This window comes from Falco naumanni, chromosome 9 (assembly GCF_017639655.2).
Source record: "Falco naumanni isolate bFalNau1 chromosome 9, bFalNau1.pat, whole genome shotgun sequence".
Classification (NCBI taxonomy): domain Eukaryota; kingdom Metazoa; phylum Chordata; class Aves; order Falconiformes; family Falconidae; genus Falco; species Falco naumanni.
Genome location: NC_054062.1, coordinates 23,704,555 through 23,731,405, shown reverse-complemented (window position 1 = coordinate 23,731,405; position 26,851 = coordinate 23,704,555). Strand labels below are relative to the sequence as shown.

Here is a 26,851-nt window from a genome sequence, read left to right as displayed (position 1 = left end):
AAGCAACTACAGTTACTCACCACTCCCTCTGCTCCACACTGAATCGCAGTCTTGCTTCTGCTTACAAACTCGCTTGCTAATCAGACATTTAATATTATTTATGCATCGGGAGGAAATACAATTCCTTTATTGGGATAAAAAACGACACTAAAGAGCAGGTCAAGTTCCAAATCCAGCAGTAGGTTTTAACGAATGTTGTTCCCTTTTTTTCTTTCTTTTTTTTTTTTCTCCTTTTAACAGCTGTAGCTGTGCACAGATGGAAAAACATTTGGTCAGAAAGCAGCAAATTAGTGTTTTCAGGCTAGAATTCTGCTCCCACCGCTCCTCCATTTCCATGCAGCTCTGAATGCTTTATTTCTTCTTAGCATTGACATTTTTGCATACCCAATTCATGCCGTCCTTCAGACAGAGAAAGGTAATGTTAGTCAAGTGAAGGGAACACGCATCCCCCAGTCCCACCCGACCACCATTCTGCAAGCATCGTGTTCTGCCTCCTCATCTGTCCCCTGCTTGCCCTCTGCAACCAAAACCGCTGTGGGTTAAAAAAATAAGTGCTTCCTTGCTCAGTAGATGTTGTCACACAGAGGTTATTAAATCTTTCATCTGACCGTAAAAAGTATCATCATCTCATCATGTCGCTATGTGTAGGCCCTTCGAGGAAGGATCACTTTGCAGTCAAGGTACGTCAGTGGCAGATGAAGGCTCAGTTCCAGGTTCAGCTACAGATGATTTGTGTAACCTTGGGCAAATCATCTTATCTTTGAGATCGTGGATTTTAGGGGGCTGCTTGTTATACAGTCAGCTCCTTGTTAAGAATATGGCTCTAATTCTCTACTCAGCTGCTAGCCTTGAAATCCAGATCCATGAAAGTCACTGCAATAACTGGATCTGGACCTTGTTCCCTGTTCCTCAGGGCCCTCACAGAAAACGGGCCCTCAGGGGTCCCACAGGGGTTCAGTGAGAAGCAACGCAGTCACATTTTAAGAGGCTGATACATTTTTTAGGGTATCTCCATAAAAACACGTGCACGACTTTTCCAACTATTGCAAGCAGGACGGTAATGCTTCTGCCACAAATACCCAATTCATGCGTTTACTGCTGAGATCCCAGAATGAGATTATGCTATTGAAGGCCAATGCAACACTTCATCTGCTAGGAGATGTGCACAATGGAGTGCAAGATGCACAGTGTCCCCGTAACTGCTTCCCATAAAATCCATTACCTCTACTCTGCCTACGAGGTATCTCTGCTGACAGGGAGGCTCACGGCAAAAAGGTGGCAAGCAGGGTTTTGGGGATGAGAGGGGAGCAGCACATCTTTGTGCTTGGAAATTGGGCAAATGTCACTTTAGATTTTAGGGCAGGGGGGCAGTATTATGTTCAGTGGTCATTTTTGGATCATTAAAACAATAGTTAGACCCTAAAGAAGATCAGAGCCTTTATGCCAGCATCACTGCTAGCCCTGTGGTAGCAGTGTTGCTGGCTTCCTACAGCCTTGTCCCTGACTGCCAAAAGGCTGCCGAGGACCTCAACTTCCCCAAGGACAGATGGCCGAAGGCACAGCACAGCAGGCCCTTTGGGTGAGCCAAGACCTCCACGCTGCCCCTCAGCCTTGAAGGTGGTGCCCATGTCGGGGAGCTAAAGAGTTAAAAGAGAAGAGAGGGAGTCCTCAGGGCTTAATCAGAAGCAGAGAGGTTCTCACTTGAAAATACCAATTCACCTTGATAGCTGTGCTATGTGACACTTCTTATCTGAAGGGGAGCAGCAACTTTTGAAATCAGCCCTTGTTGCTGCGTTAAATAAAGAATAAGCAAGCCCAGCTTGTGCTGGGGTGCACATGAGGCCCTACACTAATAACACTTCTAACTCTAACCTTGGGGAGGGTTGAAATCTCTGGTTTCATTTATTTATCTCCACAGCAGAGATCAGTGTAAAACAAATTGTCTGAAATCCTCAGAGCAAATGGGAAAAGACGAGAGGTAGATTCATTTTAAGGCCCGGTAGCTTTGTGTCTTCCCCTTTCAATAACACTGATAACCTAGGTGTAAAACATGTAATGCCTTAAGCAATCAATAGTGTGGTTTAAAGCTTATCACTTTAGAGAGAGAGGGAGCCAGTGATTCCCAGCATGAGGAATGCCAGGGCTTAACAATGGGGCTAGGAGGAGAGGTGTCAAGCCTTTGGCTTGATTGTGTGCTTTAGAAATCTGCATGATTGCCTGCAAAGAGTAAAAATAAATAAATAACTAAAAATGCTCCCACAATGATTTCAGCTTCCCCTGCCTCGGAAGCAATAATCACATTTGCACACATCATGGCATACAAGGCAAGCAGAGCTCCTCATTCATTTTGAATGTAGGTTTATTTGCTGAACCAGAACAGCTGAGACAGCTTAAAGTAATAAATATCAGCTGACACCCTCTGCTATTCAGCACAGTAATCCCAGAAACAATACATCACTGCAAAACAACAAACATGCATCCTATCTTCTACCTAATCTGACCACAACCTGAATTCACAGTGATTAAAACTCTGCCTGCTGCCATTTGGGAGCTTGGGAAGGGGAAAGACAGACCATTTCAGCACCAGCGTGGTGACGGTCATAAAGCAGAGTTTATGATGGGATTTACCATGGCTGGGAGCCTGGCTGCATCAAGCATTTTAACGAGGGCAAAAGAATGACATAGCAAAATGCAAGAGGAAAGGTGAACTCCAAATACGCTTGAAATACATAAGTAGGTCACCGAACTTTTAAAGCGGGAATAGATTTTAAAAACTCTTCTGGCATGAGTTAATTGACAGAAAAAAATCACATTTAATTGTATTTCCCTGCCTGACAGTGATAAAGGGAAAATGAACACACTCAGGTCTACATGTGTTTTATAGGAGAGGAAGGTGTCTCACATATACCTCATCTTCATCCACACCACAGCTACATCTGTAGCTTCTGGTGAAACTTTGTTTTGGGCATGTTTTTTGCAGTGTCCCCAAATGCTGTGGAGAACAGCAAATGCAATGGAAAGCAAAAGCAACTAAAATGTTTGCAGTTTTTCTACCTAAGGCTTGAACCAGGAGAGAGGGTTGGTAAAACAGAGAAATCCAAGGAAGCTGCTATAAACAAAAGAGCTGCTATGGGGAAGGCACACAGGAAGGAGGAATCAATGCTTTAGAGTCAAGTCCACAGTGAGTCAACTGTTGTCATCCTTTGTCCCTACACACTCTGTCCCCCTATCTGCATGTTTAAAAGATGGCTCTTGTGCAGAAAGTACAATCCCTACAGTAACATTTAGATCTTGATAGATGTCCTTGTGCTGCTTTGTTGAGACGGAGAGACATTGGCAGGTACTCTGAGGATGGAGATGGATACAATATTAGTATTCCAGCCTCAAGTCAACACTGGGAAAACATAGCCAGGGGAAGATTTCAGATCTTTCAGCTTTGCCTCTCTTAGCTCCTTAACAAGCAGCTAGTAAACTTTACCAAAGCAAAAAGAGAGAACTCCAGGGAAGAGGATAATGCTCCTCGCAGAGAAATGCCGCTCGGCACAACCCCGCCTTGCTGCAGTCACATCTGCTATTGTGCCAAGGGAGTTGTACTCTAACGCCCTTTGGGAAAGGACTGGAAGAGCCCTCCCCGGGAGAAATAAAAAAAGTCCTGCTTGAGATTAGCCCACTGCTTGCTTATTCTCTGCATTATCAGCTTTGCGGCTATGGGAGTGAAGTAATCTGACTTCAAACACAGCGAACAAGTCCTTTCCACCCCATAAAAAGCCTCCTGATTTCTGCTCCCCTGCAAGCCAGGGATCAGGCAAGGCTACAAACTTGTGACCCCTAACGTGACCTTAAGGGCAGCAAAGCTTAATCCTTTCATGTAATCCTCTGTCTGCCATAACAAATTGGGTCAGGCAAGTGCAAAATTCTCCATCTCCAGCATTTTTGTTATGCGTTATTTTAACCGTCACTTTCTTCTCCCTCTGCACAGCTAGGACCGTGCCTTTATTATCTGTCATTTCTTTGCACCTCCAGTCATCATACAGACCGGCTTTTACAGGCTCCTGCAAGTACATTATCCATTGTTTTTTGCTTGGGTGCAAGCTTTTCTTTTGTCCTCCGAGACCTTGTATCCCCAATGCAGCGCTGTAGACTCCCTCCTTACCCTGCTTAAAAATCACAAGACTTTGCCCTGTAATCTGGAAATATGGTTGGTTTTCCTCAACAGGCACCGGCTCGGCCCACCCCAGGAGAGCTGCCGTCATCAAAATTGCTTTTAAATCACATTTACAAGTAGCCCCAGAACCTTGTTAAGATGTGGAAGATCCCCATCTAGCCTGCCCTGGCTAAGGCATCTTAAAGACAAAACCTAGCTCTGAGGATACAACATTGCCGGGGGTCCTGTTCTGAATCCTGCCCTTATGAAGTGCTGAATCGCAGCACAGGCATAACTTCAGTCTTGGGCTTCATTCTCAACTGGGTTGAAACAGGCACGGAGGAGAAGGCGGCTCAGCCCTTCCCACAGTCCTCTGGGCCAGACCAGTTCTGGCATAAATTAGAGAAGTTTAGTGGCTACTCTCAGTTCCACTGGCTTTTAATGGTCTCCAGGGGGCCATTATGCTTGGGAGACTGCGGACACAATACGCTACAGCATCGTTCTGGAGGACGATTCCTCAGGGCAGGCTGAGCTCCTGCTGCCTTGATCGGAGGCTCTTGCTTCAGACAAGAAGCAAGCTGCAGAGCATGGACTGGTCCAAAGCCTTGAGTCACATTTAATATACACCCTGGCCCCTAAATCACACCTTCAGCAAGAGGGCAGGCTACAAAACAGCAGTCCTGCCTGCTTTCACCCCACTGTGGCTGGCCAGGGTGGAATGTACATAGCTTTTGCACACCAAGGACTACAACTGGGGGATCTGCTCACAAAACAGAACCCCAAGAGAATCTATGTGGCATCACAGAGCTGTTGTGAGGCAACAGTTCCCTCACGTTTCTCTGCTGACATCAGCGATCACCCCCCTCACTTGCTGTACCCTGTGCAAGGGTCTCAGCGGAAGCTGGTGCAGGACGCTGCTCCAGAGGCAAAGCTCCAATAGCTGTGGTGGGGAGAAAAAGCTCTCCTGCTTTCCTGACTAGCGCTGAAGGATAAAATCAGACCCAAGCAGACATTTTTGCTTAAAAGGGCATCTAAGCATGAGGTATGTCGCTCCCCCCTCAACGGCATCATGAAGTCTGACTAACAAGACCAGGACTGCCCACAGTTACAGTCAGGAAGTAATGAAGTCTTCAGCTGGCATAACAGGGGCTACCAGCTGGTGTCCAGAGGACACTACATGGGGTTTCCAGTTAACCCAGTCACCTCTCTTCTGAGCTTGCCCAGGACATTGCTGGGCCCCTTTTCCAGAGTCCCCAGTGGTTAATTTTAAAAGAGAAGATGACAATATGGATTCCCTCCTTAATTAACAGTTTTATTAAATAACCCATTTCAAATAATAGTTAAATTCTCTAAATTTATATAATTCTATTAACCATAATCTAATCTCATTAACCTTGAAATCCCCAGTCTTAACTACCCAATTCTATACACCATGGTGCTAGAAGCTAAACTAATTAAATGACCTTCAAACTATTTCTCCTTCATATATTGGCATTATTTATCTTTGGTCATTGCTTTTCCTTCAAGCTACCACAAAAATCTTCCCCTATGAGCTCTCTTCCTGCATGTACTCAGGACTAGATACGCCACCACTCTTCCCTGCAAAATCTGTCAGCAATGTCTCCAATTTTACTCTAGCTAATATATTCCATCAGCAGCAATGGTTAGCGCGCTCACTCCTTGGCTTCCATTCTGAATACCTGATGCTTCCACCTCTTCATTTATTTTGCTGTCACTCATTGTCATTTCTCAAAGAAGTCCTTAAAGCAGTGACCTGAGATTTAACTACACAGAGAGCTCCAGTTCTGAGCCACTGGTAGAGACACTGTATACCACAATTCTCAAAAACATCTTTCTTAATCTTACTTGTTTTTAAACAAGTTCTTCTTTGATTCCCCTACATTTTGAGCATATTCACCTCTCCTTAAGAGTCTCCAGGACTGAAGATGCCATTTCTTCCTGGGCTCATCCAGGTTTAGTTTAAAAGCCATCTCCCAAATCATTTTGTTCAATGAATTTCCAAGGAATGGGAGAGCTTGGCATTCTTGCTGTCTGATTTGACAGGGCTCGAGTTAAGGCAGAAGACAGATGTAGGGGCTCTTTCTAAAAGCTGTAGAGAGTTTGAGACTTTCCTGACCTTTCTGCAATAATAATTTATGGAATAAGCTGCAGTATTTAGGGCAATGAGACTGTGGACAAAGTGGGACGTTATCTGGCCTGCATCTAAATTAATTTGTCTAGATAAGCATGATGAACAAAATATATAGGCCTGCAAAGGCTTTTATTTAGCGTGTCTTCTGTTTTCTGGAAGTGAATGCAGCAGATTTCATTTCCCCAGTAGAGGGTATTGGGCTGCGTATTTTACTCTGTTGAATGCACAGGAATGCACTGTACTTCAGGGTGAGGGGCACAGTAAGAAGGCGCTATCAACAAAGAAGTGTGCAGCCCACTCCAGAGAGCCCACAGATCAGCTTGAGAAGGTGGCATTTTTCAAAGCTCATGAACAGAAAGTGCCACTTTCCATCATCTAGTTCTTCCACATCCAATACATGTCCCTGAATTTCACCTGCCACTTTACTGCCCCTTTGCACCTGGAGAGATCACTTGGACTTCCATAAACTAGAGGAGGGCCTGGAGGAGGGAAGAAGGTGACCTATGCCTACTTGCAACCTGTGAACTGCAGCCTCATTTTCTTGAACGCGTTTCTTTAGACTTGAATATACATTGCCAGTGGGGAATGCATTTCCATCTACCACCACCACTTCAGAATAAAGATGAGAGTTGAAGCCTTTCACAAGATTTGGCTGCAACATAGCTGAATTTGTATCTTAGCTAACTAAATAAAGGCCCTTTGGAGGACACCATCTACTACATTTAGGTCTAAACATTGGGTTAAGAATTTAAAGTCAGAAGAACTGCTGTTCTGGGTCAGACCAGTGGTCCATCCAGGCCAGTATCCCCCTTCTGGATGCCAAGGGAAGGAACATGTAGGAACAGGTTCTCCCTTGCTTTGTTCCTCATTCAAAAGCTGCCTCCAGATCTTAGTGGTCAGTGACTGCCTGCAAATCCCTTTTTCAGAAATTCACTTAGTATTTTTCTGAACCAACTGACACCTTTGGTCTCCACAACATCCTGTGCCAATGAGATCCACAATTTAATTACACAACTTGCAAAGAAGCCCTTATTTTCATTTCTTTTAAGCTGTTGCCTGATTATTTCATTAGGAACACCCTTCCTCTAGCAACCTGAAAAATAGCTTATAGTCTATCTGACCTTTTTATACCTTATTTTATAAATCCTGAAGATATCCCCACTCTCTGTACTCTCGCTTCCAAGCTGCAAGTCCTAATTTATTTATTATCCCTGTGTAGAGATGCCGCTTTGTGCTGCTGATCATTCTCAACAGAGGATTCTCAAATTTCTCCTAATTCTGAGCAGATATACGGACAGTATTTTTTTCTGATGAGGCTAGTTAAGTGCTAGAGGAGGTTACCTAGAGAGGTTGTGGAATCTCGATGCCTGGAGGTACTTATAACTTGATTGGACAAGGCCCTCAGCAACCTCCTCTAGACCCACAGTTATCCCTGCTTTAAACAGGGTCTGAAGATCTCCTGAAGACCCTTTAACCTAATTTTTTGTTGGACTCTATGATTCTACTACTATTAAAATCTTGCCGGATGTGGCAGAGGCAGAAATGGATGTCATGTTCAAGATACAGGCCCGCCAAGTCTTCATCTTGCTACAAAAGAAATGTTTTCTGGGATGTTTCTTGTTTGCTTTCTGATAATTCTCTAGCATCTGATTTTCCCCTCTGGCCTTTGATGAGCACTACCGCTGTTCCCAATGATATGGTTCTGAGTAATAGCAGCTAATTTTGAGTCCAGCATTGTATGTGTATAGCTGGGATTGTTGTTCCTCATGTGCATTATTTTGCACTTGTCAACACTGAATTTCATCTGCCATTTTACTGCCCACTCATACTGCGGGCTGCTTCTGCAACTCTTCATACCCAGCTTGAGTTCTGACTATCCTGAACAGCTCTATAGCATCTGCAAATTAGGTTTTACTGAAACTGCAGTGAAGATAAATGTCTTCACCATTCTGCTTCTGTAAATATCAGTGAAGGGAGTACTCCTGACTGCCTGGATTTCCAGCACTGCAAATATTTCTTTAATCCAGGAAAGCCTAAGAGTGAAATAAACAAACCTAGGTCCCATTTACATTACAAAGAGCTACTATACTGCAGAAACCGGCTGCAGCACAGGAGCCCAAGACACAGCTATTACAGTTCAGCACAGGAACACAGCTCAGCACCCTCGGTGGGTTTTTGCTGCCCCACATGCTGCCATTAGAAGTGGTCCTTGCCCTGCATACAACTCTTGAGTTTCTCTGGATCAGAAAAATTGATTGGTTTCCCTCTGGCGCCTGGGTTGAGCAAAACGCCAAATGACATTAGCAGCTAAGGTAAATCAGATTTCTAAAGTGCACTTTTGTAACAGTCAAAGGGGTTAACAGTAAAAGACAAATTGTTTTGTGAAAATTAATCTGACAGCAGTCCCTTTAAAATACATCAGCGTCTTCATTTGGCCCAGCCAATGGGTCCTGGGTGGGGAGGCAACCACTCTTCCCTTTCCCAGGGTTGGAGAGATCCCAAGGACCTGCAACTCCCCCTTCCCTTTGCACAGGCAACAAGACACGCGCCCGCCCTCTGCATTCTGTGCTGCAAGGGTTCTGGCTGCACTGACCCTGCTTCAGAAGATAGCCGGTCCAGCCCACCCTACAGATCAACAGACAACAATCTCTTAGAGATGGCCTGCTGGCACAGCAAGCCGTCTCCAGAGCCTTACCTGTACTCCCTCTCCTGAAAGAGCAGAACAAGACTGGATCTGCCAGACTCTGTCCCGAATTGTGTGTAGGTTCAGTCCCTCAGCAATCTCCGAAGCAGGGGCAGCTGTCAGCAAATCCTGCTTGTTAGCGAATATGAGCACGGGGACTCCACTAAGCTTTTCTTCATCCAAAAGCTCAGCCAGCTCCTGTATCATTTACAAGGGAATGGGGTGGGGGGAAGATAGAGAGAGGGAAGGCAAGGAAACCTTCAACCACCAGTGGTTGTCTCTAATTAGAAATATATTTAGGGCAAATGCTAGAAGAGTGTGTTCCAGTGAAACCTAGATCTTATTATAAGAGCAAAAATGTATACAATCATCTCTGCCCAAGGTTCAAAAGTGATTTCTTCCAATTACAGGTTACAAAAATCTTCATCTTGGTCTGAAATTAGCAGTTGCCTTAAATGCTACAACTGTGTTTTACCAGTCCCTGCTCCCAGGAGACCAAAATTGATGAAACAGCAAAAAACATGTAAATTGGCAGTATGAGGGCTCTGCCTTAAGTTATTGCCTGACTGGCATTTGTACCTGAGCAGCCACTGACACCAGCCCTGATATCTTTGCTAACAATGAGTTTCAGGGTTTTGTTCCAAGTTTTATACACTGAAATTTGAGCAGGAAAGGACTTCCCCCCCTCCCCCAAAATGGAAATCCCACAAGAAAGTGCCGATGCTTTTGAAGGCATCAGCTAGCTGAAGACAAGATAGATCAGCTTCTACTAGCTGGAATCTGGCTCCATATGCACAGCACACATTGGGTGGCATCTTGAAATGGGTTTGCTCATTCAAAACTGGGTGACTCAAAGAGATTCTTTTAATAGCTCAAATCTAAATCTGCAGTGGATCCATGATGGCTGAAATACTTCATGTCTAGAGTTGTGCAATGGCCTCATGTGAAACTAGCACACAGTCTCAAGTCACTTCTCTATGTGAACATATGACAAACCCAGCAGAACTTGAACCTGTAGGGAGTGCTGGCGTTGCAGATAGATGAGTACATGATATTTTTGTGGCTCCTTATTTAGCTGGGAAGGTCTCATGCTCTCAGATAGTCCTAACATCTTCCATCCACAGGCTAGAAACTTTTGGATTAAATGAATGCAGTCAGGGAGATGCTAAACTGCAGTGGAAATCTGACTCCATCCCCCAAAAAGCAATGTTTGGTTTGGAAACCAGGACAAGAGAATGGAGTTATAAACTCCCATGGCTGGGAATTTTTCAACAAAATAGGTCTTTCATCTGACAGCTGATTTATTGAAACCAAAAGTGTTTGCGGAAATATGAGGGGTCCAGGCTGACTCCGCCCGACTAAGGCAAGTGCTCTAAGCTTCTGCTTCTCCCTCTCTTTTGCCCAATGAATATTTAATTACTGATATAAAATGAAATAGCTCCATCAGGGGAAAGATTTCCCCCACCCCTAGAACAACCAACAGTTCTGCTGTTAGGAGGTGTTCATGATATTTGAGAGGCAAAAGATCAAGGGCCTCCTTCAAATCAGGCAGAACAGAGGGCTTTAAACCAAATCTCCCATTTCTGGGCAGGGGGGTGGTGGTAAATCTGTTGCTAGCTATTCTGGGACACTGTCACTTTCTGGATTTTACAAAAGAAAGTTCAAAAGTCCTATTTTTGTTCCATCCTAAAATGCAAAATGTTACAAAACATTCAAAACTTCCAGAACGGAAATCTTATTTTCTGGCCAGTCCTAGTTACAAAGTTCTTAGGTTTTGTTTTTTTTCAATTACATCCAAAAGACAATCAAGTCAATATGATTTCCATTTCAACTTTGTAAATAAGAAAATAGGATTCCTCAGGGTCTTGGTTTGGCAAGGTTTAAAGGACTTAGAGAAGTTTTTGCTTTTAGTATTAGGCTCCATTTGCTATTATTGTATAACTTTAATTAAAACCGTTCTGTTTAAACGGAATTAGGCTACCTATTTTACTTGTTTCACGTCTACCAAAATAATCTGCATTGATGTTGAAAGGCAAGTCTCTTGAAATGCAAATTTCTCTCATAAACAACAAAATCATCTTCCTAACTTTATCGAGCAAGGGGCACTCAGCAGCACTGAATTACTTCAAAGGAAGCTGGGCATAAGTAACTTACCTGACCCGTTTCTTCAAACCTCTTCCTATCTGCACTGTCAATGACATAGATCTGAAAAAGAAATGAGAGGAAAAGTTATTCTTCCCAGAAGACACTCTTCCACAGCATTATGTGCTTAACTGAGCTGAGCCTAGTAATTATGCTTTTGGGCACAAAGATCCCCAGTATTATTTATAGCAAATGTTGACAAAACTTCATGGTGTTCTGAAAGGTGAGAAACCACCTCTTTTAACGCTGAGGGGGGTGGCCAGCTACATAGATCAGAAAGGAGCTGGGGGCACTACTGGGGATGCTCTCACCATCTCCACAGTATCTGTTATCTGAAGAGAACAGGAGACTGCCTGGTATCTTTTCAAATAACTGGCTTACAAGCTGAACACAGGAGAGCAAAACCTGGGGAGCCAGACATGGCCTTTCACCCTAGCAAACAGCGTATAGGCACTGCACTGCTGTGACTATGCCGTGCTGCCCTCTAGCAAGACACATCACCTCCTCAACAAGCCACCAAGGCACACAATGGCACTCAGCGGGCATATGAATATATTGGGGACACCGAGTTCCCCTCCATCAGGTGATTCTACTGCAACCTCTGGAACAGGTGGCGGTGAAGGAGGGCTGGCTCCAGCCTGCAAGACTCCATCTTTAGCTGCCAGCTTGTTCACCAGGACGATGGAGAAGACAAGGGAGCAACTGGCTCACAAAGACTGACAGCAGAGTCCTGCCACCCTCTTAGGGCTGAGCACCACATCTCATGGTCCACAAAGAGGTCCCAATCAGACACCTGTCCGCTGCTATGAGAAGGGTGGATCTCCCAGCATGCACACTCCCTGCCTTAGGAAGGGGTCTTCACCCTGTCCAAGCACGTGCCGATTTCTTTCTGTAAATATAAATAAGCTTTCTCAGTGAAAGCAGCTCTAGGGCTGCATAGGCTAAAGGGCTCCTCAAAGGTCCCCCTAAATATGTAATTAGTAAGTCCAGCCACCCTCCTTCCCACAGCAATGCTATGGTAGTTCAGAGTGCACAATTATTAAATCACATCTAAAGAAACAGGGAACCTGAGTATAATACTGAGGCAACAATAGCCTGGTACCCCTTTTTTCCATTATTTGATCTGGGAAGGTTTTGGAAGGCGGGCACTGGGACAGCAGACAGGGACAGGACTGGTGACAAACCCTGAGCACTTTGCTTCCAGTCCCTGCCACTCCCCATCAGCGGTGATTGAAGCTGCTAGCATGTCATCTGCATGCCCTTTGGTGGCTTACAGGGAGCAAGTGTCAGCCTGGTTTTTAGGGAATAGATGAGCACAGCACCCCACCATCAAGATAAATGGCATCTTTGCAGGCAGTCTCAGCATAAGACTCCATGCTTCCAGGATAATTTCAACCAAATAGTAGGGGGAGGGAGGATCTCTAGCAGCAATATCTATTAAACTGCAGGCACTCCCTTAATGAGCAGTGTTAGAGTTGTTTGAAATGGGACCAAATGCGCAGCAGCAGAATCTGTATGCCAGCCCTGAGGAGGTAACGCAGCAACCTCTCAGACCTCTCTGCTGATCACTTGGGGTCTGCAGTTCTCCCAGGGCCAGGCTGATGCACACTGACAAGAGGCTGGGGGACACGCGGCAGAGCTAGGCCAACTGCGTGGGGATGCGTCAGCAATGCACGCACTCAGTGCCATGTGATGGGGAAAGGCCTGTGGGCACACCGTGACACACAGCAACACAGCCTCTCCCCACAGTGTGATCTCAAGCACGTGCACCAATACGGTATCAGCTATGCCCGTCCTCTCCACCCCTCCTGAGCATCCACCCAGTGCATCCCATCTGGGGTTAGAAACACAACCGAAAGAAAGGAAGAAGCTGCAAGTCTGGCGGTTGTGAACTGGGGTGAAACCAGACTGTCATCCGTCCTCCTTCAGGACATCAGGACATAGCAACACCTGAATGCAGTAGCCCAGTGCTAATTCTCAACAGAAAGGCAGCACCTCCCACATTACGGTGCTTCTCTAACTGGCAAGGAACAGCTCGTGTCCCAGCCAGACAGGCTTTCTCCTGCACTGCTCCGTTTGTTCCTTGCTAGGGAGCTGTTTTGCAAGACGAGAATTGGAGACAACAGTGCTCGGGGCAAAAGCCACAAAAGCACAGCGCAGACAAGGTAAAGTATGTGTGGAGTGCCTACTTCCAAACCAGAAAGCACTGTGCCAAATAGCTGCAGGTGCCTGTCTGAATATGCAATCAGCGAGATATCCACACCTTATTTGCCTGGGTTAAGCTTCCAAATATCACAGGTGTGTGATGCAAGACCAAGCTCTCATTCAAAGGCACCTGCATGGATTTGAATTTGCAATCACTTCCTGCTTTTTAATGCTCTTTAGAGGGTCCTTTCTGCTTTGTGCAATACAATTTAGGAGAATACAGAAACAGGGGGTCCTGGGAAATGTAGTGTATCTCCTCTCCAACTTTGTCCTATGGCCAGGGCCATGCAAGAGCCTGTTTCTGGCTGTGGTGCTCAGCAGCACGGTTTGCCACTTTGAACAGACATTGAGTACACCATGTCGGAGAAACAGAGCTTGAGAAAGAAATTCCCATAAAGTTGGGTGCCTCCTTTCAGCAACATGCCAAAACAAAACCTGGAGTAAGTGGGTTGGGCAGAAATTGCAAGTGGTGGGACTGGATGAAGAAATTACATGAGGGATAAGTTGGCTCAATTTACAGATGCACAACCTGCACCAGGTTTGTCAGAGGGTAAAATTACTGACTAAAGCAGGGGTGAAGGCTGGCAGAAGGCAGAGAGAGTCATCAGCATATACTTGATCCTGGTTTTGGTGTATATGGACATAGCAAAGCACTGCACTAACGAAGTGACAGTTCCCAGTCTGGGACTGGGTGTCAGCAGAGTGCAAGCAGTGGAGCTCAGCTCCACCTGTGCACCAGTTACTCCCTCTGAATTCACACCGCTGCGTCCACCAAACTGATTCTGCTTCTATCTACCCATTTTCTTACTCATATGAAAAGAAGGGTTTTCTTTGTACATTGCTTTAACTGGGGTGGGAAGAGAGCAAGGAAAACAACTGCCTTCATCTCCTTCAGTCTTCAAATTCACCTTTATTCCTGTACCTCCCATGCAGCACACACTGGGAAGGGTGGAAGCCTGCAGGCTGGTGTAGCTCATTACTCTTGCCAGCAAAGTCTTCCAGATACTGTTTTGTGGTTGCGCAGTCTCTGCAACCTGAGCACCTGCCATAGTGGGCAAAGATCGAGCTGCTACTTTGCAGTGTTGACTTTGATCTACACACCTACTGCCTCTCCACCACACACAGCTGCAGAGCTTGGACTCAATGGGCACAGTCACCTCACAGCCATGCCATGTCCCCCTTCTCAATGGCCACAGAGGAGCACATGAAGTGTGTCCTGCTGGTTTCTCAAACGCAGACCTCTCCCCTAGGAAGATCTCACCATTACTCTTTGCAAAAGCAACCAACCAGGTTTATGCTGTGGTGGCTGCTCCCAAACATCAGATTCCAAATTCAGGCTGAAACAGGAGGATCTGTAAAAGAGTTGACTGCGGGCTCATTAGTCCCACTTAAATAACAGCTTCATTTGGACAATGTTTTCTAAACCTGCAGGCGCAGTCAGGCACTTCAGGACCCTGACACGAGCCTTGGAGTAAAGAGGCCTATTCATAGTCGCGCTGTTCCTTCTGTGGAAGTGCACTGAAGCTCCTGACACATTAGTAAGTATGTGTGTGTGACAGGAGGGAGGAAGGGCGTCTTTCTGAGAGAGCTTCCCGCTTTCCCATGGGAGCCCTGCAGACCTTGCCTTTTCTCTTCCCACAGACAACATTGCTTGGGGTGGGGAGAGGCCTGGAGCCCCTAGCCTGCCTTCATCCTGGCACACGTGGCTGCATGTTAAAGGTGATCTTTGAAAGTAGTCAGGACAGCACTTGGACGGTCCCAGGGTAACATGCTCTGGCATGGAAACACAAAGGTCCTGCACTGTAAATATAACTGTACTAATCTGCAGCTAATTGGAAGGTAATTACAGCTAAGTTGTCAAAAACATTAAAGGACATTCTTATGATTAAAGATGCAAAAGAAAAGACAAGGGATCTCTCTGTGTCCCTTGGCTAGAAGCTTTCCTATCTGATGCCAGCCACAGCATTTAATTCTGCTGTGCCTCAGTTTCCCCAACTAGAAAATAAAGGCACCATACTGACCTACCTCTATGCATGAGGCTTAAGTCACCAATGCTCACGACAGGCCTTCAGAGTCTACAGTGAAAGGAGCTACAGATAGGTAAAATACAAGTTATTAATGTTTCATTTGAAGGAGACTCAGATGAAAGGAACTGGCTATAACCAGCACCATTCTGTGAAAGTAAAAACATACAACTGAATGATTTCTCCAAACATCACTGTATTTTTCTTGCTGCACCCAACCAATCTTGCCATTTCACTCATAATAACCCCTGTTACAATGGCAATGGTGTTGCTGAGGACTGGGACATTACATTACTTGTTCCTGAATTTCTGGCTGAGACCTTGGAAAGCCATTGCATGAACACAGCATTCAATTGCAGCCAATACTCACAAGGATATCAGTGTTTTCAAAATAGTTTCTCCAGTACGGCCTGATCTTCCTCTGTCCGCCTATGTCCCATACGTTCAGCTTGAAGCCTTGAGACTGTACACTTTTGATGTTGAAGCCCTGGGAAGAGCAGAAACAAAGCCACACAGAGCATAAACTCGAACGGCTGGAGCACGTTCATAGGCAGACACTAACACCTTATATACCCCATGCCTGCAACGTGCAGTGAGATGGGCTGGGCAGCTACAAAGACGGATCAGCTGCGGGAGCGTCCCTGGAGAAAGTGAACACAGCCGCCAAACCATCAGTTTGCCAGTGTTCTTGGGTCACAGGTTGACACTGTCGTGGCTACAGAGACATATGATGCAGTTAGTGCCCTGGGAAGGCTCAGCGGGGTGGATGCAGGAAGAGGTGCAGATAAGGAGAAAACAAGGGCGCTGTGAGAAGCAAGATTGAGCTTGTGAAAGCCGAGTAGAGAGTCCCAGCTAACACGAAGCCACAGGTCTCAGCTCAATTCGACACGACACAGCTAATGCCAGGCTTAAAAGAGCAACAGCTGCATGTCTGAAGGGTCCATTTCAGCAATTAGAGCACCAATTGAAAGTGCATTCAAGTAGAAAAACAGGATGTGGCGTGGGCTGGCAACGTGCTGCCACACCACCCAGGGGACTGGGGCTTGGAATTGGGGTGTCAGGGCTGGAAGCCTTGGGAGGCGGCTATGGGGTAGGGGGATGCATCATCCCATAGCTCTCTAGCAACCTCCTCTGGTCAACACAGGAGCGATGCTGCAGTGCTGATGGGAGACATCCCTCTCCCCAGCCCCGAGGCACCAGAGAGGGAGTGCTGGAATATGCAGGACCCTTGGCACTGGCTGGGTGAAAGATGCAAAGAGACAGGAGCTTGCCCAATGGCTGCACCGTTCCCTGTTTGGCAAGGACAACAGGAACGAAGTCTCATGTGTGCAACCCTAGCATGATACAAAAGCCTTGTGCAGAACTCCATGTCATTCATCCACTTTTGCACTACCTGACAGCTCTGGCTCCTTCAGAGAGCCTCCCCTTACGCAGAAAATACACAAACAATGGTGCACTAGGATCCAGTTGCTCCCTCTTCTACTAAAACACGCTGCTGAATCATTAGTGCCTTGTATAGTAAGGCAGGTGGGACCACAAGAACTGCAAGGGCAGGGAAAGGCCTTCCTCACCTGTGTTGGTGTGATGTGGCTGATGTCCTCTGATGCCAGCTGTTTCAGGAGTGTGGTCTTGCCTGCATTATCCAGTCCCAAGAGGAGAATTCTCACCTCCTGGTCTGGGGTGCTTTTCAGTTTACGCAGGATTGACAGTAAACCCTAAATCCAGAAGAGAGATCGAAGCTGTTATCTCCCCACCTGAGCCTGTTCCCCCCCCCATGCCATGCCCTCCTCCCCTGAAATGGGTTCTGTATGGCAGTGGACCCCAGAACACCGTGAAAGCCTTCCTGCAGTCCCTATTTCCATTTCCCCTTCTACTCCTCCCCCTTGCCCCTATTTTCCTTCATCTCTGAGAGTATCAATGAGGTCTCAGACAGCACAAATGTTGCTCAGTGGGGTGCACCACTGGCTGCACTGCTCTTGTCACACAGCTGTTTGGCATTCCCTGGGCCAGGAAGACAGTGCCTATGCATATCATGTGTAGGAGCTGCAAACCACGTCCTTGCGAGCTCTTCATTATCTTTATCAGAGGGAAAACCCCATTAATTTAATCTCCCTCCTAGTTAACTGCAGGTTACTATGTACCTGACATCAGTTCTTTTCATAGTAACTCCCTGATCATCTCAAACCCCGTTTATCTGTCTAAAACATGCTGGACCCATGGGGCACGTGCAGTTCTGAATCTCAGGATGTAGCACTTAACAACTATCTCAGATCACCACACATCCTTGCTAAGAAAAGCACAGTGGATTTCAGTCATTAGCCAGGCTCAGCTCTCTGAGCTGACAGTATCACTCAGGATTAGGAAACAGAATATGCAGGTCAGCTCATTTACAACTGCGCACGTTACAGCAGCACACCCAAGCTTTTGTCAGTGCCACCGCTCAAAGACCTGCAACCTCTCTAAAATGGCTAGGAAAATATTTGGGATCCTGGCATGTAACAGAGACAAACAAATCACCCTGCTTCCACCTGTCTCTCGCTGCCCAGCCCTCAGGAGAGGGGCAGTTGCAGCCAAGGGCACAGGAGCAGACAGAGAGTCCACGACTCCCTGGGCGTTCTTAGACACTTTGCCATACTGCTCTCCATTCCCCTGCTTGGCAGGGACCGCTCCCAGAGCCTGAGCAGCACACATCACACTGAGACCCAGCCTGGGGACACAGATGCTGTTGCAACTAATTTGCCTGAGCAAATCCAGGAGAGCAGCCTTTTTCTGCCTACAGCCCTTTCTGGAGCCCTCAGGACTCCTACTCAGTCTCTCCCAGACAATTCCCATGTTGAAGTCCATGAAGACCCAGAGCCAGGAACAAAGTTCAAATATTCAGCACGAACCTGGGCCCGCAGGGGCCCATCTCTCAAGCTTTTTTGTTCTCCCATTTGCAAAATGGAGACAATGCTTCCTGTCGACCTGCAAGGGTGAATCAGTTAAATATCATGAAGTGCTTTGTGGCTACAAGGAACTACACCCTCTAAATATTCCTGCTGGGAGCCAAGGACTATTTGAGCCGTGAAGGTTGCTCCCAATACCCTCCAGATCACGGCAATCAGAAACTTGTCCTCAAGATAAAGAGCTGCAGGACACGGTACAACTGTCACTGCTGCAACGTGTCCCCTGTCTGTAGCAGTGCCCTTCTGCTGACTTCTGGAGAGCCCCACCTCAGCCATTTGGAAACCACCACTTTCGACTGCTCATCAGGCTGCTCCGAGGTGGGGAGCGTTTTGGGAAGGATACAGTGCTACAGGTCACAATGCCAGAGCTTTTAATAATGCAGGATGAAAACACACGGAGATTCAAATGCATGCGAGATTTGATCCACCCCTCTAAGCATTTTCAATCTGCAAGTAATTTACTGGTTTTCCATTTAATTACCAGACACAGCTCAAAATACATGCACAATGTGTAAGAAACAGGCAGAAGAGAAGGAACTTAGTAAAACTGGGATTGAAGGATATCTGTAGAAAGCTGCAGGACTGCTACTTTGCTGTGCTTTTAGAAAGCACTGTGGAAAGCTGAGGTTCAGAAATTGAAAGCTCACACAAGAACAACAAAGCTAGTCTTAGAGCCCAAAAAGCAGACTCAAGAGTATCACCTATTTCATAAACAGGCTGGTAAAAAACTGGGAATCAAGGCCCCACTCAAGAGCTGTTTTATCCGGCATGAGCTCTGCTTGGTAGAGGGTGCCATGCCTGCACAGTGCATGCACACAGTAAATCCCCAAACTGCTTTTAGTTGAAGTGTACAGGCCTGTAACATCACGTGCTGAGCCCTGAGGGCCAGATGCTCACAGCTGGCTCTTGCCCACGGGCCCATAGCTAATGAATTTGAAGGGCTGTGTTCACTGCAGCCAGTTGCTGCAAGCCCTCCCAACCCAACAGCTCATCTCCCCAGCCGCAGTGCCCAACCCATGTTCTGCCCCGATGACGGTCTGCACTTCCACACGTCTGAGAGGAGAGAAAAAGAACAGCAACAGAAATACCTCTAATGCTTACTTGTTTACGTGCATGTCCTAAGTGCCCTTGACATCATTAAAAACCACAAGTTTTAACTGCATGACTAACACCACATTTTCTTTTCACCTGCAGTCAAATTTACAGTTGTGTTTGTTGGCTTGTAAACCCACGGATTTCAGCTTGATGTGGACAGACCCCACAGGAGCAGAAGCTCTAAAATTCACACATTCTCCCTCCTTTCCAGGGAAATAATGAACTTCCCATTCTTATGGGCCTGACCCAAAGCCAACACACACCAGCCAAAGTACTACTGCTGACTTCAGAGAGCTCTGAATCAGGCCCTATTATTTTAGTTTATTGCTCACAGTTAAAAAAAGAAGCTGTTGAAATGTTAATCCTATTCACAGCACCACTTGCTAAGAGCAGAGCAGTGTATCCCAGAGCAGATCAGGATTAGGAGCCTTTATATTTCAGAATTCAACTCCAAAACACTGAGCACAGAGAAATGTATTACAAAGTATTGCTTATCTACCACGGAGCAATTCTCAGGGGTCGGGAAGAGGAACAGTTGTAAATGTTAATAGAGCTTCTTCCATTGTAGATGGATGCTATTTCTGGGCTAGTATGACAGCCTATGAGAAAACGATCAGCATCGTTCCATATTCTACTCAAGTGACACTGCTGCATGGCTGATCACAGGATTATCTGGGGTAGCCAATAGAAGAGAGGATATATATAGAAATAAAAGTATTCTCTAAGGTATAAAGTAAGCTGATTTAAAAGGCTGGAAGACAAGCAAGCCAACATACAGAAGTGGACTTTATTTCAGTAGCTGCCGGCATAGGTTACATGGTCGTCTGTATACACAACTTAAATCAAGAGCCAAATAATAGTATTATTAGGATTGTTACTATTTTGTAAATAGTATTTAAAATTTGCACCTAGCATTCTCCCTGTATTTAGTGAAGATTTAAGATTAAGGGAAGCCATGCACAGGTGTGTTTCTAACAGGTTTTTTGATATTTTTTTTTAATTGGTCTTATGAGCACACTGGCTAGAAGACAGAAAGTGGTCCCTGACAGCTTAGTAGACTGGAAAAAATAACGTAACCAAGTTCCCTGCTTCATGCCACCACTATGAGGGACAAGCTGCCTTTACTGCACACACACTGATGGACGAGCACTTCTCTGCTCACAAACTCAACACTGAAACTAACTTGAGCTGATGACAGTCAGAAAGCAACCCCTTGTTACTGGTGGCAGATGTCAGCTAGAAAGCCATGAAATGGGAAAATCTGGTGCAAAGGGGATGCTCAGAAGCAACAGCAGACAAGCAGGCCTTTGAAGTGGGACAGCAAACATCTTGATGCTAGGACTTAACCTGCAGTGAGGAGGTAGATGCCCAGGATGCCCACACGGCAGCCAGGCCAGCCGTACTCGCTCACTGGGGTGTCCAGGATGAGGAGCAGGACAAGTCTCGAGCAGGAACATGGAGACTTTAGCTGGCTGAGGAGCTGCAGAGACAACTCACAAGAGTATAAGGGCAGTGTATCATTTTCACAAAAGTAAGCAGACTGCGGCATCTGTAACAGAGAAGGGAACTGCAGATGCTGTTCAGATAATGAACAGCACAGCATGGCAGCGCGTGCAGCCTTTGGAGAAGGGCAGCCATACAGCGCGACTCAAGGCTGGGCATACTCAGCCAGCAACCACTTCTTGGTCACCTCGGGGTTAAGCAAACTATGTTTTATATCAGATTGGCTTGTTTAAAAACATCTTTGCCCTTGGCGGAGAGGGTTTTCTTTACAAGCACCATGAGGAGACAGACTGATGGGGTCAGCAATAAGGAGACTGAATTTTCCAGAGAGTGAGCGGGTACATAAAAAAAAAAAAAACCAACAAAAAAAAAAAGACTCCTGACAATTACTATGAAATCAGAGTGGGGCATTAAATTCAGAGATGCAACTAAATGGGCAAGAGCACTCATAAACACATTGAACATGAAAGCAGAGCTAACCATCTTATTAGCATCCTTCAGAAAACTGGGATGTGTGGTTTTATGAAAGTGTATCATTGCTAGGTTTAAAATACCCACTGAATTATCAAAGGACTTTCAGTTATAGCTGCATGCAGTAATCCTATTCTCTTAAAAAAAAATACAGACATATATAAAAACACAGTGACATTTATAGTCTTAGCTAAGGGTTTTGTGGGTTTATTCAGCTTTAAATCCATGCTGTATATGGGTCTTTTGAACTAGTTGATGCATGTAACTACATCCTGTACCACAGAAGCCGCTGAAAGGAAGATTCACTTTATAGGCCAACGCAAAAATTGGCTTGGGACAAACAGAGCATTGAGATAATCTGTTTAAATATTGTATCAGATTGGCAATATAAAGCCATAATGGAAAGGACAATTTCCCTTTGTAACTGAGGGCTGGATACACAGGGCATGGATAAAGCATGGCCCACAAGCTGCTGCAGAGCAGTTGATTCCTATTAGGAAAGAGAAGTAAATGTATTCTGTTTAACTTTATTAGCCACAAAGCTCAGATAATGAATTTAAAATAAAACCACCCTCAGTCACTAGCAATTGCTTATCTACTAGATGTGGATATTTAGCTAGAATCAAATCAACTCACTGAGATGCAATACAGCCACAAAGCTCAGCATCTCAGCCTGCCACTGCAACCACATCTCCCCCATTTCCACACACCCCCTGCACAGATGCCCTCTTCCCCACTACTGCAACCACAAGTCACTTGTCTTCACCCTCAAGGCCCTTCCCAGCCAAGCACATCTGCCATGGAGGTGATGGCTCCTGGCTCCCCGTGGCTCATGAAACCATTCCCAGCACTGCCGAATTCTATTCCCAAACCTTCGTGCCTTTCCTACAACCGTGGGAGAAACTTTGTAAAACGTCCATAAAACCACCCCATAATTCTCTTGCTAATTCCTTCCTGCCACACCTACAATCCTTGATGAAGTTTAGGAAGCAAACATGCCAAGTTTGAACCTGTCTTGGACTCTCCTTACTCATATCACTTGGTTATCTCTCACCTCAGACCGACCGAACATTATTTCCACAGCATGGGAACATCTCCGTGTTCTGCCTGCACAGCACCTAGTGCAGCTCTGGCCCACAATTTACTTTTAATTAAGCATTATGGTAGCCATTCACAATTTGTAAAGAGTAAGATAAATTTAGAGGGTGCACATAATGGTTTCAGAAAGTCAAGAAGGAAAAGCTGACACAGGGAAGGACAAGGGGCTTAGTTGAGCCAAACATCCTGTCTTCAGCAGCGGGTATTTGAGGCTACATTTGTCATCCAGGGTGCAATCCTGTACACACAGAGCTGGAGGAGGGGAGCCCTTCCTGACAACTGCACTGATTAGCTAGTGCCCTAAAGAATCATGTTTGATTACCTTTATCTTCGGCTGCAGAACTGCAAATGTCACTAATGGTCATAAAATCACCCAGTCTTTTTCAAAATACAACCGAAGTAAATTAATCTATTGAGCACAGTTTATTCAATACTTCTTACTCTGGCAAAACTCCCAAAAAATCATTTGCTTGCTGCATGTCTCCACCATATGGTGTCATTCAATGCAGATTTTCTTTCCTGCACTGAAATCCAAAATTTAACAGAGTCGAGTCACCTACAGAGTTTTTCCAGCTCAAACCTACGAACTTAGTTTTCTGTCAAAGAGGTTGCACAGCACTTTCTGGTTTGGTATATTAACCAATACCAGCACGAATCCTCCTTTCCTAATTAAAATCAAACTCCTCTGGTTTTAGCAAGTTTGAAGGAAGTGTTTTGCCCTGTGCAAAGAAAGAGCTGATGCTCAGCACCAAATAATGCCAGCAGTCTTTGCCTCATTTCAAACCTTGAAAGTCTTGGCCAGCTGCTGGCATACTGTCCTGTCTGCAGGTAGTTTCTCATATCAACATCTCAGCAATCAGTAAAATAAACAAAAAACATGACACATAACTGTACTGGGAAACTAAAGCAGCACAGCACTATTAAAGTTCTTGAAAGCATTTTTTGTTAACAGAGCCATTTTAAATAGAGCCTTACTGCCAAACAGCAAGGGACAAAAGAAATTCTGGGTACTAGATACACCTACAGAAGGCAATAGATAGATGCTGCTTTTGCTAGAAACATGAACTCAAGACCAGGAGAAAGATGCCTGACTATGCATTTAGCTCTGCTTGTATTTCATCTTCTCCAGCAGATCTGCCTGGTATCAGCCAGGCACTCTGTGACTCTGTTTCCTCAACTGTAAAACAGGGCCATGCTTTGACAACCCCAGTTTTAACACAGTGATGTCATCTTTGATCAATGGCTTTACAAAAACACTGGCCATCCTCTGGCCCCACCATCTGTCAATAACATACCATCTCATTCAGTAAAGATTGTTATTACAGTGACGAGGAAGCCACAAGCATTGCTTCACACAGCATTTCCTAAGCTTTGGAAAGCAGCATACCCTTTCATGTAGCAGCCTCCCTTTGCCCTTGCTGGGCTCCCACCACAGATGCTGCCTAACAGCACCAAAGACTTCAGTGCTATACATCCCTCATGCTATGCAGTTTTATGGCTGGCTCATCTTTCCCTCTTGTGCTCCACCTACGACCTTCCACCACCCCTGCCCCACAGCTGTGAGAAATGCTGGTATGCTCTGCAGAAGGAGACACTTCCCCTCTGTACTTACTCACTTGGATGAACACTGAAATAAATTAAACCTCAGCATTAACCCTCTTATCACTGGAGTTGGAGCAAGCAGTTGTTGAAAGGGGTTTAAGAACTCAATGCAATTGCAACATGCCAGAAACATGCTCATGGGCAGCTACCATGGCTCAGATGACAAGCAGTAAATTGTTATATCAAGCTGTCTGGATCATTTCTGACTGCTGACCCACACCCCCAGGCTGCTATAGCTGCCTTGGATATATTTGCTGTTGTTTCAGAGTTTCTGCTACTAAGGATTATTCTGTTTTAGTGAAAGTTGAGAATCTAGAGAGACAGTACAGTACTCTGCAGTCCTTTGCCCAGCGCAGCCAGTCCACCAGGCACCCCAAAGTGCCACCCACCCTGCCTGAGAGTCTGCAATTCAAAAAACAACTCCCAGAAACGGAAAAGAGACAAAGAGGCAATAAAATGTTGTATCAAATAACATGAACACTGGAAAACACCCAGTTCGCCTTCTCCACACACAAAGCACTTGGGTAACAGCGGCCAGATCCCAGACTACACCAGCTTATCAGGACATCACAAGGCAGAAGAGCAGATTTGGCCAGCAGCAGCTGCAGGCCAAATGTGTCCCACAAAGCACTGCACTGCTGGAGGCAGCTGCCCTCATCTTTACAGCAGATGTCCACCCTGTGATGGCTTCGGGGTCTGGTGTGGCATGCTCCATCATCAACTGATCTAAAATAGAGCAGATCCCACAGCCCTCATCTCAACCTCTTCCTCTGTGGCTCAGCAGGTGGGATGCAGCCAGAATTAACCCAGTGAAGATGAGGAGCTGCTTTTGCTGCTCTTGCTTACACCTCCTCCTGTGTTGTCCACTTGCATGAATCCAGCTTGTGTCCACAGGGCTCCTGGACAAACCAAGGCTTCACCCTTGGGAAAGCTCTTTGCCCATTGCTATTTCCTTCTGCCTGTGCTCTCTGCACAATCTGTATCCTCAGCAGCAACTCCCCAACCTACCACAGCTCTCTCTTACCACCTCTCACCCCAGCCCCAACCCTTCCTCCCAGTCCTTGCTGGACTCTGCCAGCATCCCACTTTTACTACCCCAAGTACATCTGAACCCAAGTTGTGTCCTACACCTTAGCGTATCATTCAGCTTTAGCTCATCCTTGATTCAGACTACACTACACCCCCACCACCTCACCTACCTCCCAGCATTGCCACCCACCCCAGCCAGATCCTTCACTGCACCCAAGACCTAATTCCTCCCTTCAGTCGAGGTTGCTCCCTCTCAAAGGGCTCATTTCTCCCGCTGAACATTTCTTTCCTCCCTGGGTCCTCTCTTTCTCTCATCAGCAACAGAAGTCTACTTCCAGCCCTGCCCACAATGCATTCGTATCTCTTCTGTTCAACCCAGACTGTTCCTCATCTCCCCAGACCCTGGCAGAAACCCCCAGAGCACAGAACATCCCAGCAAACTATCTCAGCCAGCCAACGCTAACTGGATTTTCCCCAGTGACTCACTCATCAGACTGTTCATCCCACCCAAATGGCAGGCTTCTTTCAGCCCCTGAGCACTGAGCCCCAGTCCTGTCCATCCTGAACACCTGACCCCTTTCATCCAGGCCTTCACTGCCACGACTGAACATCCCTTCTAAGGCTGTTTATCAACAATCATCCTTCCATCTCAGCAAGCTCTCCTGTAGCTCCCCCAGCTCATGTAGCCAGGATCCAAGTCCCAGGATAGCCCCCTTCCAGCTTAGCTGGATTGTCCAGTGTCCTTTCACAGTCACAGATGCTCACAGACTCTCCACAGTGAACCCCTAAACGCTGTCCTCCATCCTCACAGGATCCTCCATTGCTCAGGCCAAGTGGGCCACTGTCATACTGCTCACCAGCCCTCCCAAACACCCAACCCTTCATCATGACTTTCACACCTTGACTGAACTCCAGGCAGGCTGACCCCATCCCAGCAAAGGCCCCTCCATAGCATCCTCCAGCCTTCCAGCCCCTGCCAGGACTCAACTCAACCCCCTTCTGCAGGTCCCCCAGAGCCTCCAGCTCCTGCCAGGACCCCAGCCCCAGCCAGGGTCTCTCGCAGCTGGAGATCCCAAATTTACACTGTTCACAGCCCTAGCGGCATCCCTTTGGCTGGGTGCCCCCCACTCCCCCCAGACCCAGGCCCCCGTGCCTTACTGGACGGCCTTGCTCTACCAGGTGCCCGCTGCCCGAGGCCGCCGCGCTCCCCCCGGGTGGGCAGCCCCAGTCCCGGTGATCCCAGGCCCACCAGATCTCCCGGGTGGGGTGGGTGTCACCAGCTCTTATGGTCCCAGGCCTACCCGAGCGCCCGCCGCGAACCCCGACCGGGCACTCCGGCCCCATGGCCCAAGCTCCGCCAGACCCCCGGGTGGATGCCCCGGATCCCCTTGCTTCAGGCTCCCCCGCGGCGAGCGCCCGCGACCGCAGGCCTGCCAGGCCCCTCAGGTGGGCGCCGCCGGCCCTCCGCCGCCCGCCGGGCCCAGGCTTCCCCCGGGCTCAGGTCCCGCCCGGCCCGGATCGGCGGGCCCACCGCCCCACCGCCCTACCGCCCACCCCTCGCCACCCGCCGCGGGCCCCGCACCCCCCGCCCCACTCACCATCCTCTACGCGGCTCCGGGGTTACCATGGGCAACTGCGTCACACACACGCCGCCGCTACGTACAGCGTCAGCGCTTCCCGCCGTACGTACGGAACGTGCCGACGGCAAGCGGGAAGGGCGGAGCCCGGCGCCCCCGCCCGCAGCTAGCCCCGCCCCTA

The 26,851-nt window shown here is 46.9% G+C and overlaps 1 protein-coding gene and 1 long non-coding RNA gene across 2 annotated transcripts; both read right to left on the bottom strand.

Annotated features, from left to right (window-relative positions):
• Positions 1 to 228: 228 nt before the first annotated feature.
• Positions 229 to 26,822, bottom strand: ARL3 (ADP ribosylation factor like GTPase 3). The gene is made up of 6 exons (XM_040606307.1): positions 26,692 to 26,822; positions 16,922 to 17,065; positions 15,721 to 15,837; positions 11,134 to 11,184; positions 8,992 to 9,177; positions 229 to 399 (listed from the first exon to the last, which is right to left on the bottom strand). Exons 1-6 carry the CDS (start codon positions 26,692 to 26,694, stop codon positions 352 to 354), a joined length of 549 nt encoding a protein of 182 aa, XP_040462241.1. The 5' UTR covers positions 26,695 to 26,822; the 3' UTR covers positions 229 to 351.
• Positions 3,171 to 8,985, bottom strand: LOC121093642. The gene is made up of 2 exons (XR_005829619.1): positions 4,115 to 8,985; positions 3,171 to 4,017 (listed from the first exon to the last, which is right to left on the bottom strand). It is a non-coding gene; the product is annotated as an uncharacterized LOC121093642 (long non-coding RNA).
• Positions 26,823 to 26,851: the final 29 nt, after the last annotated feature.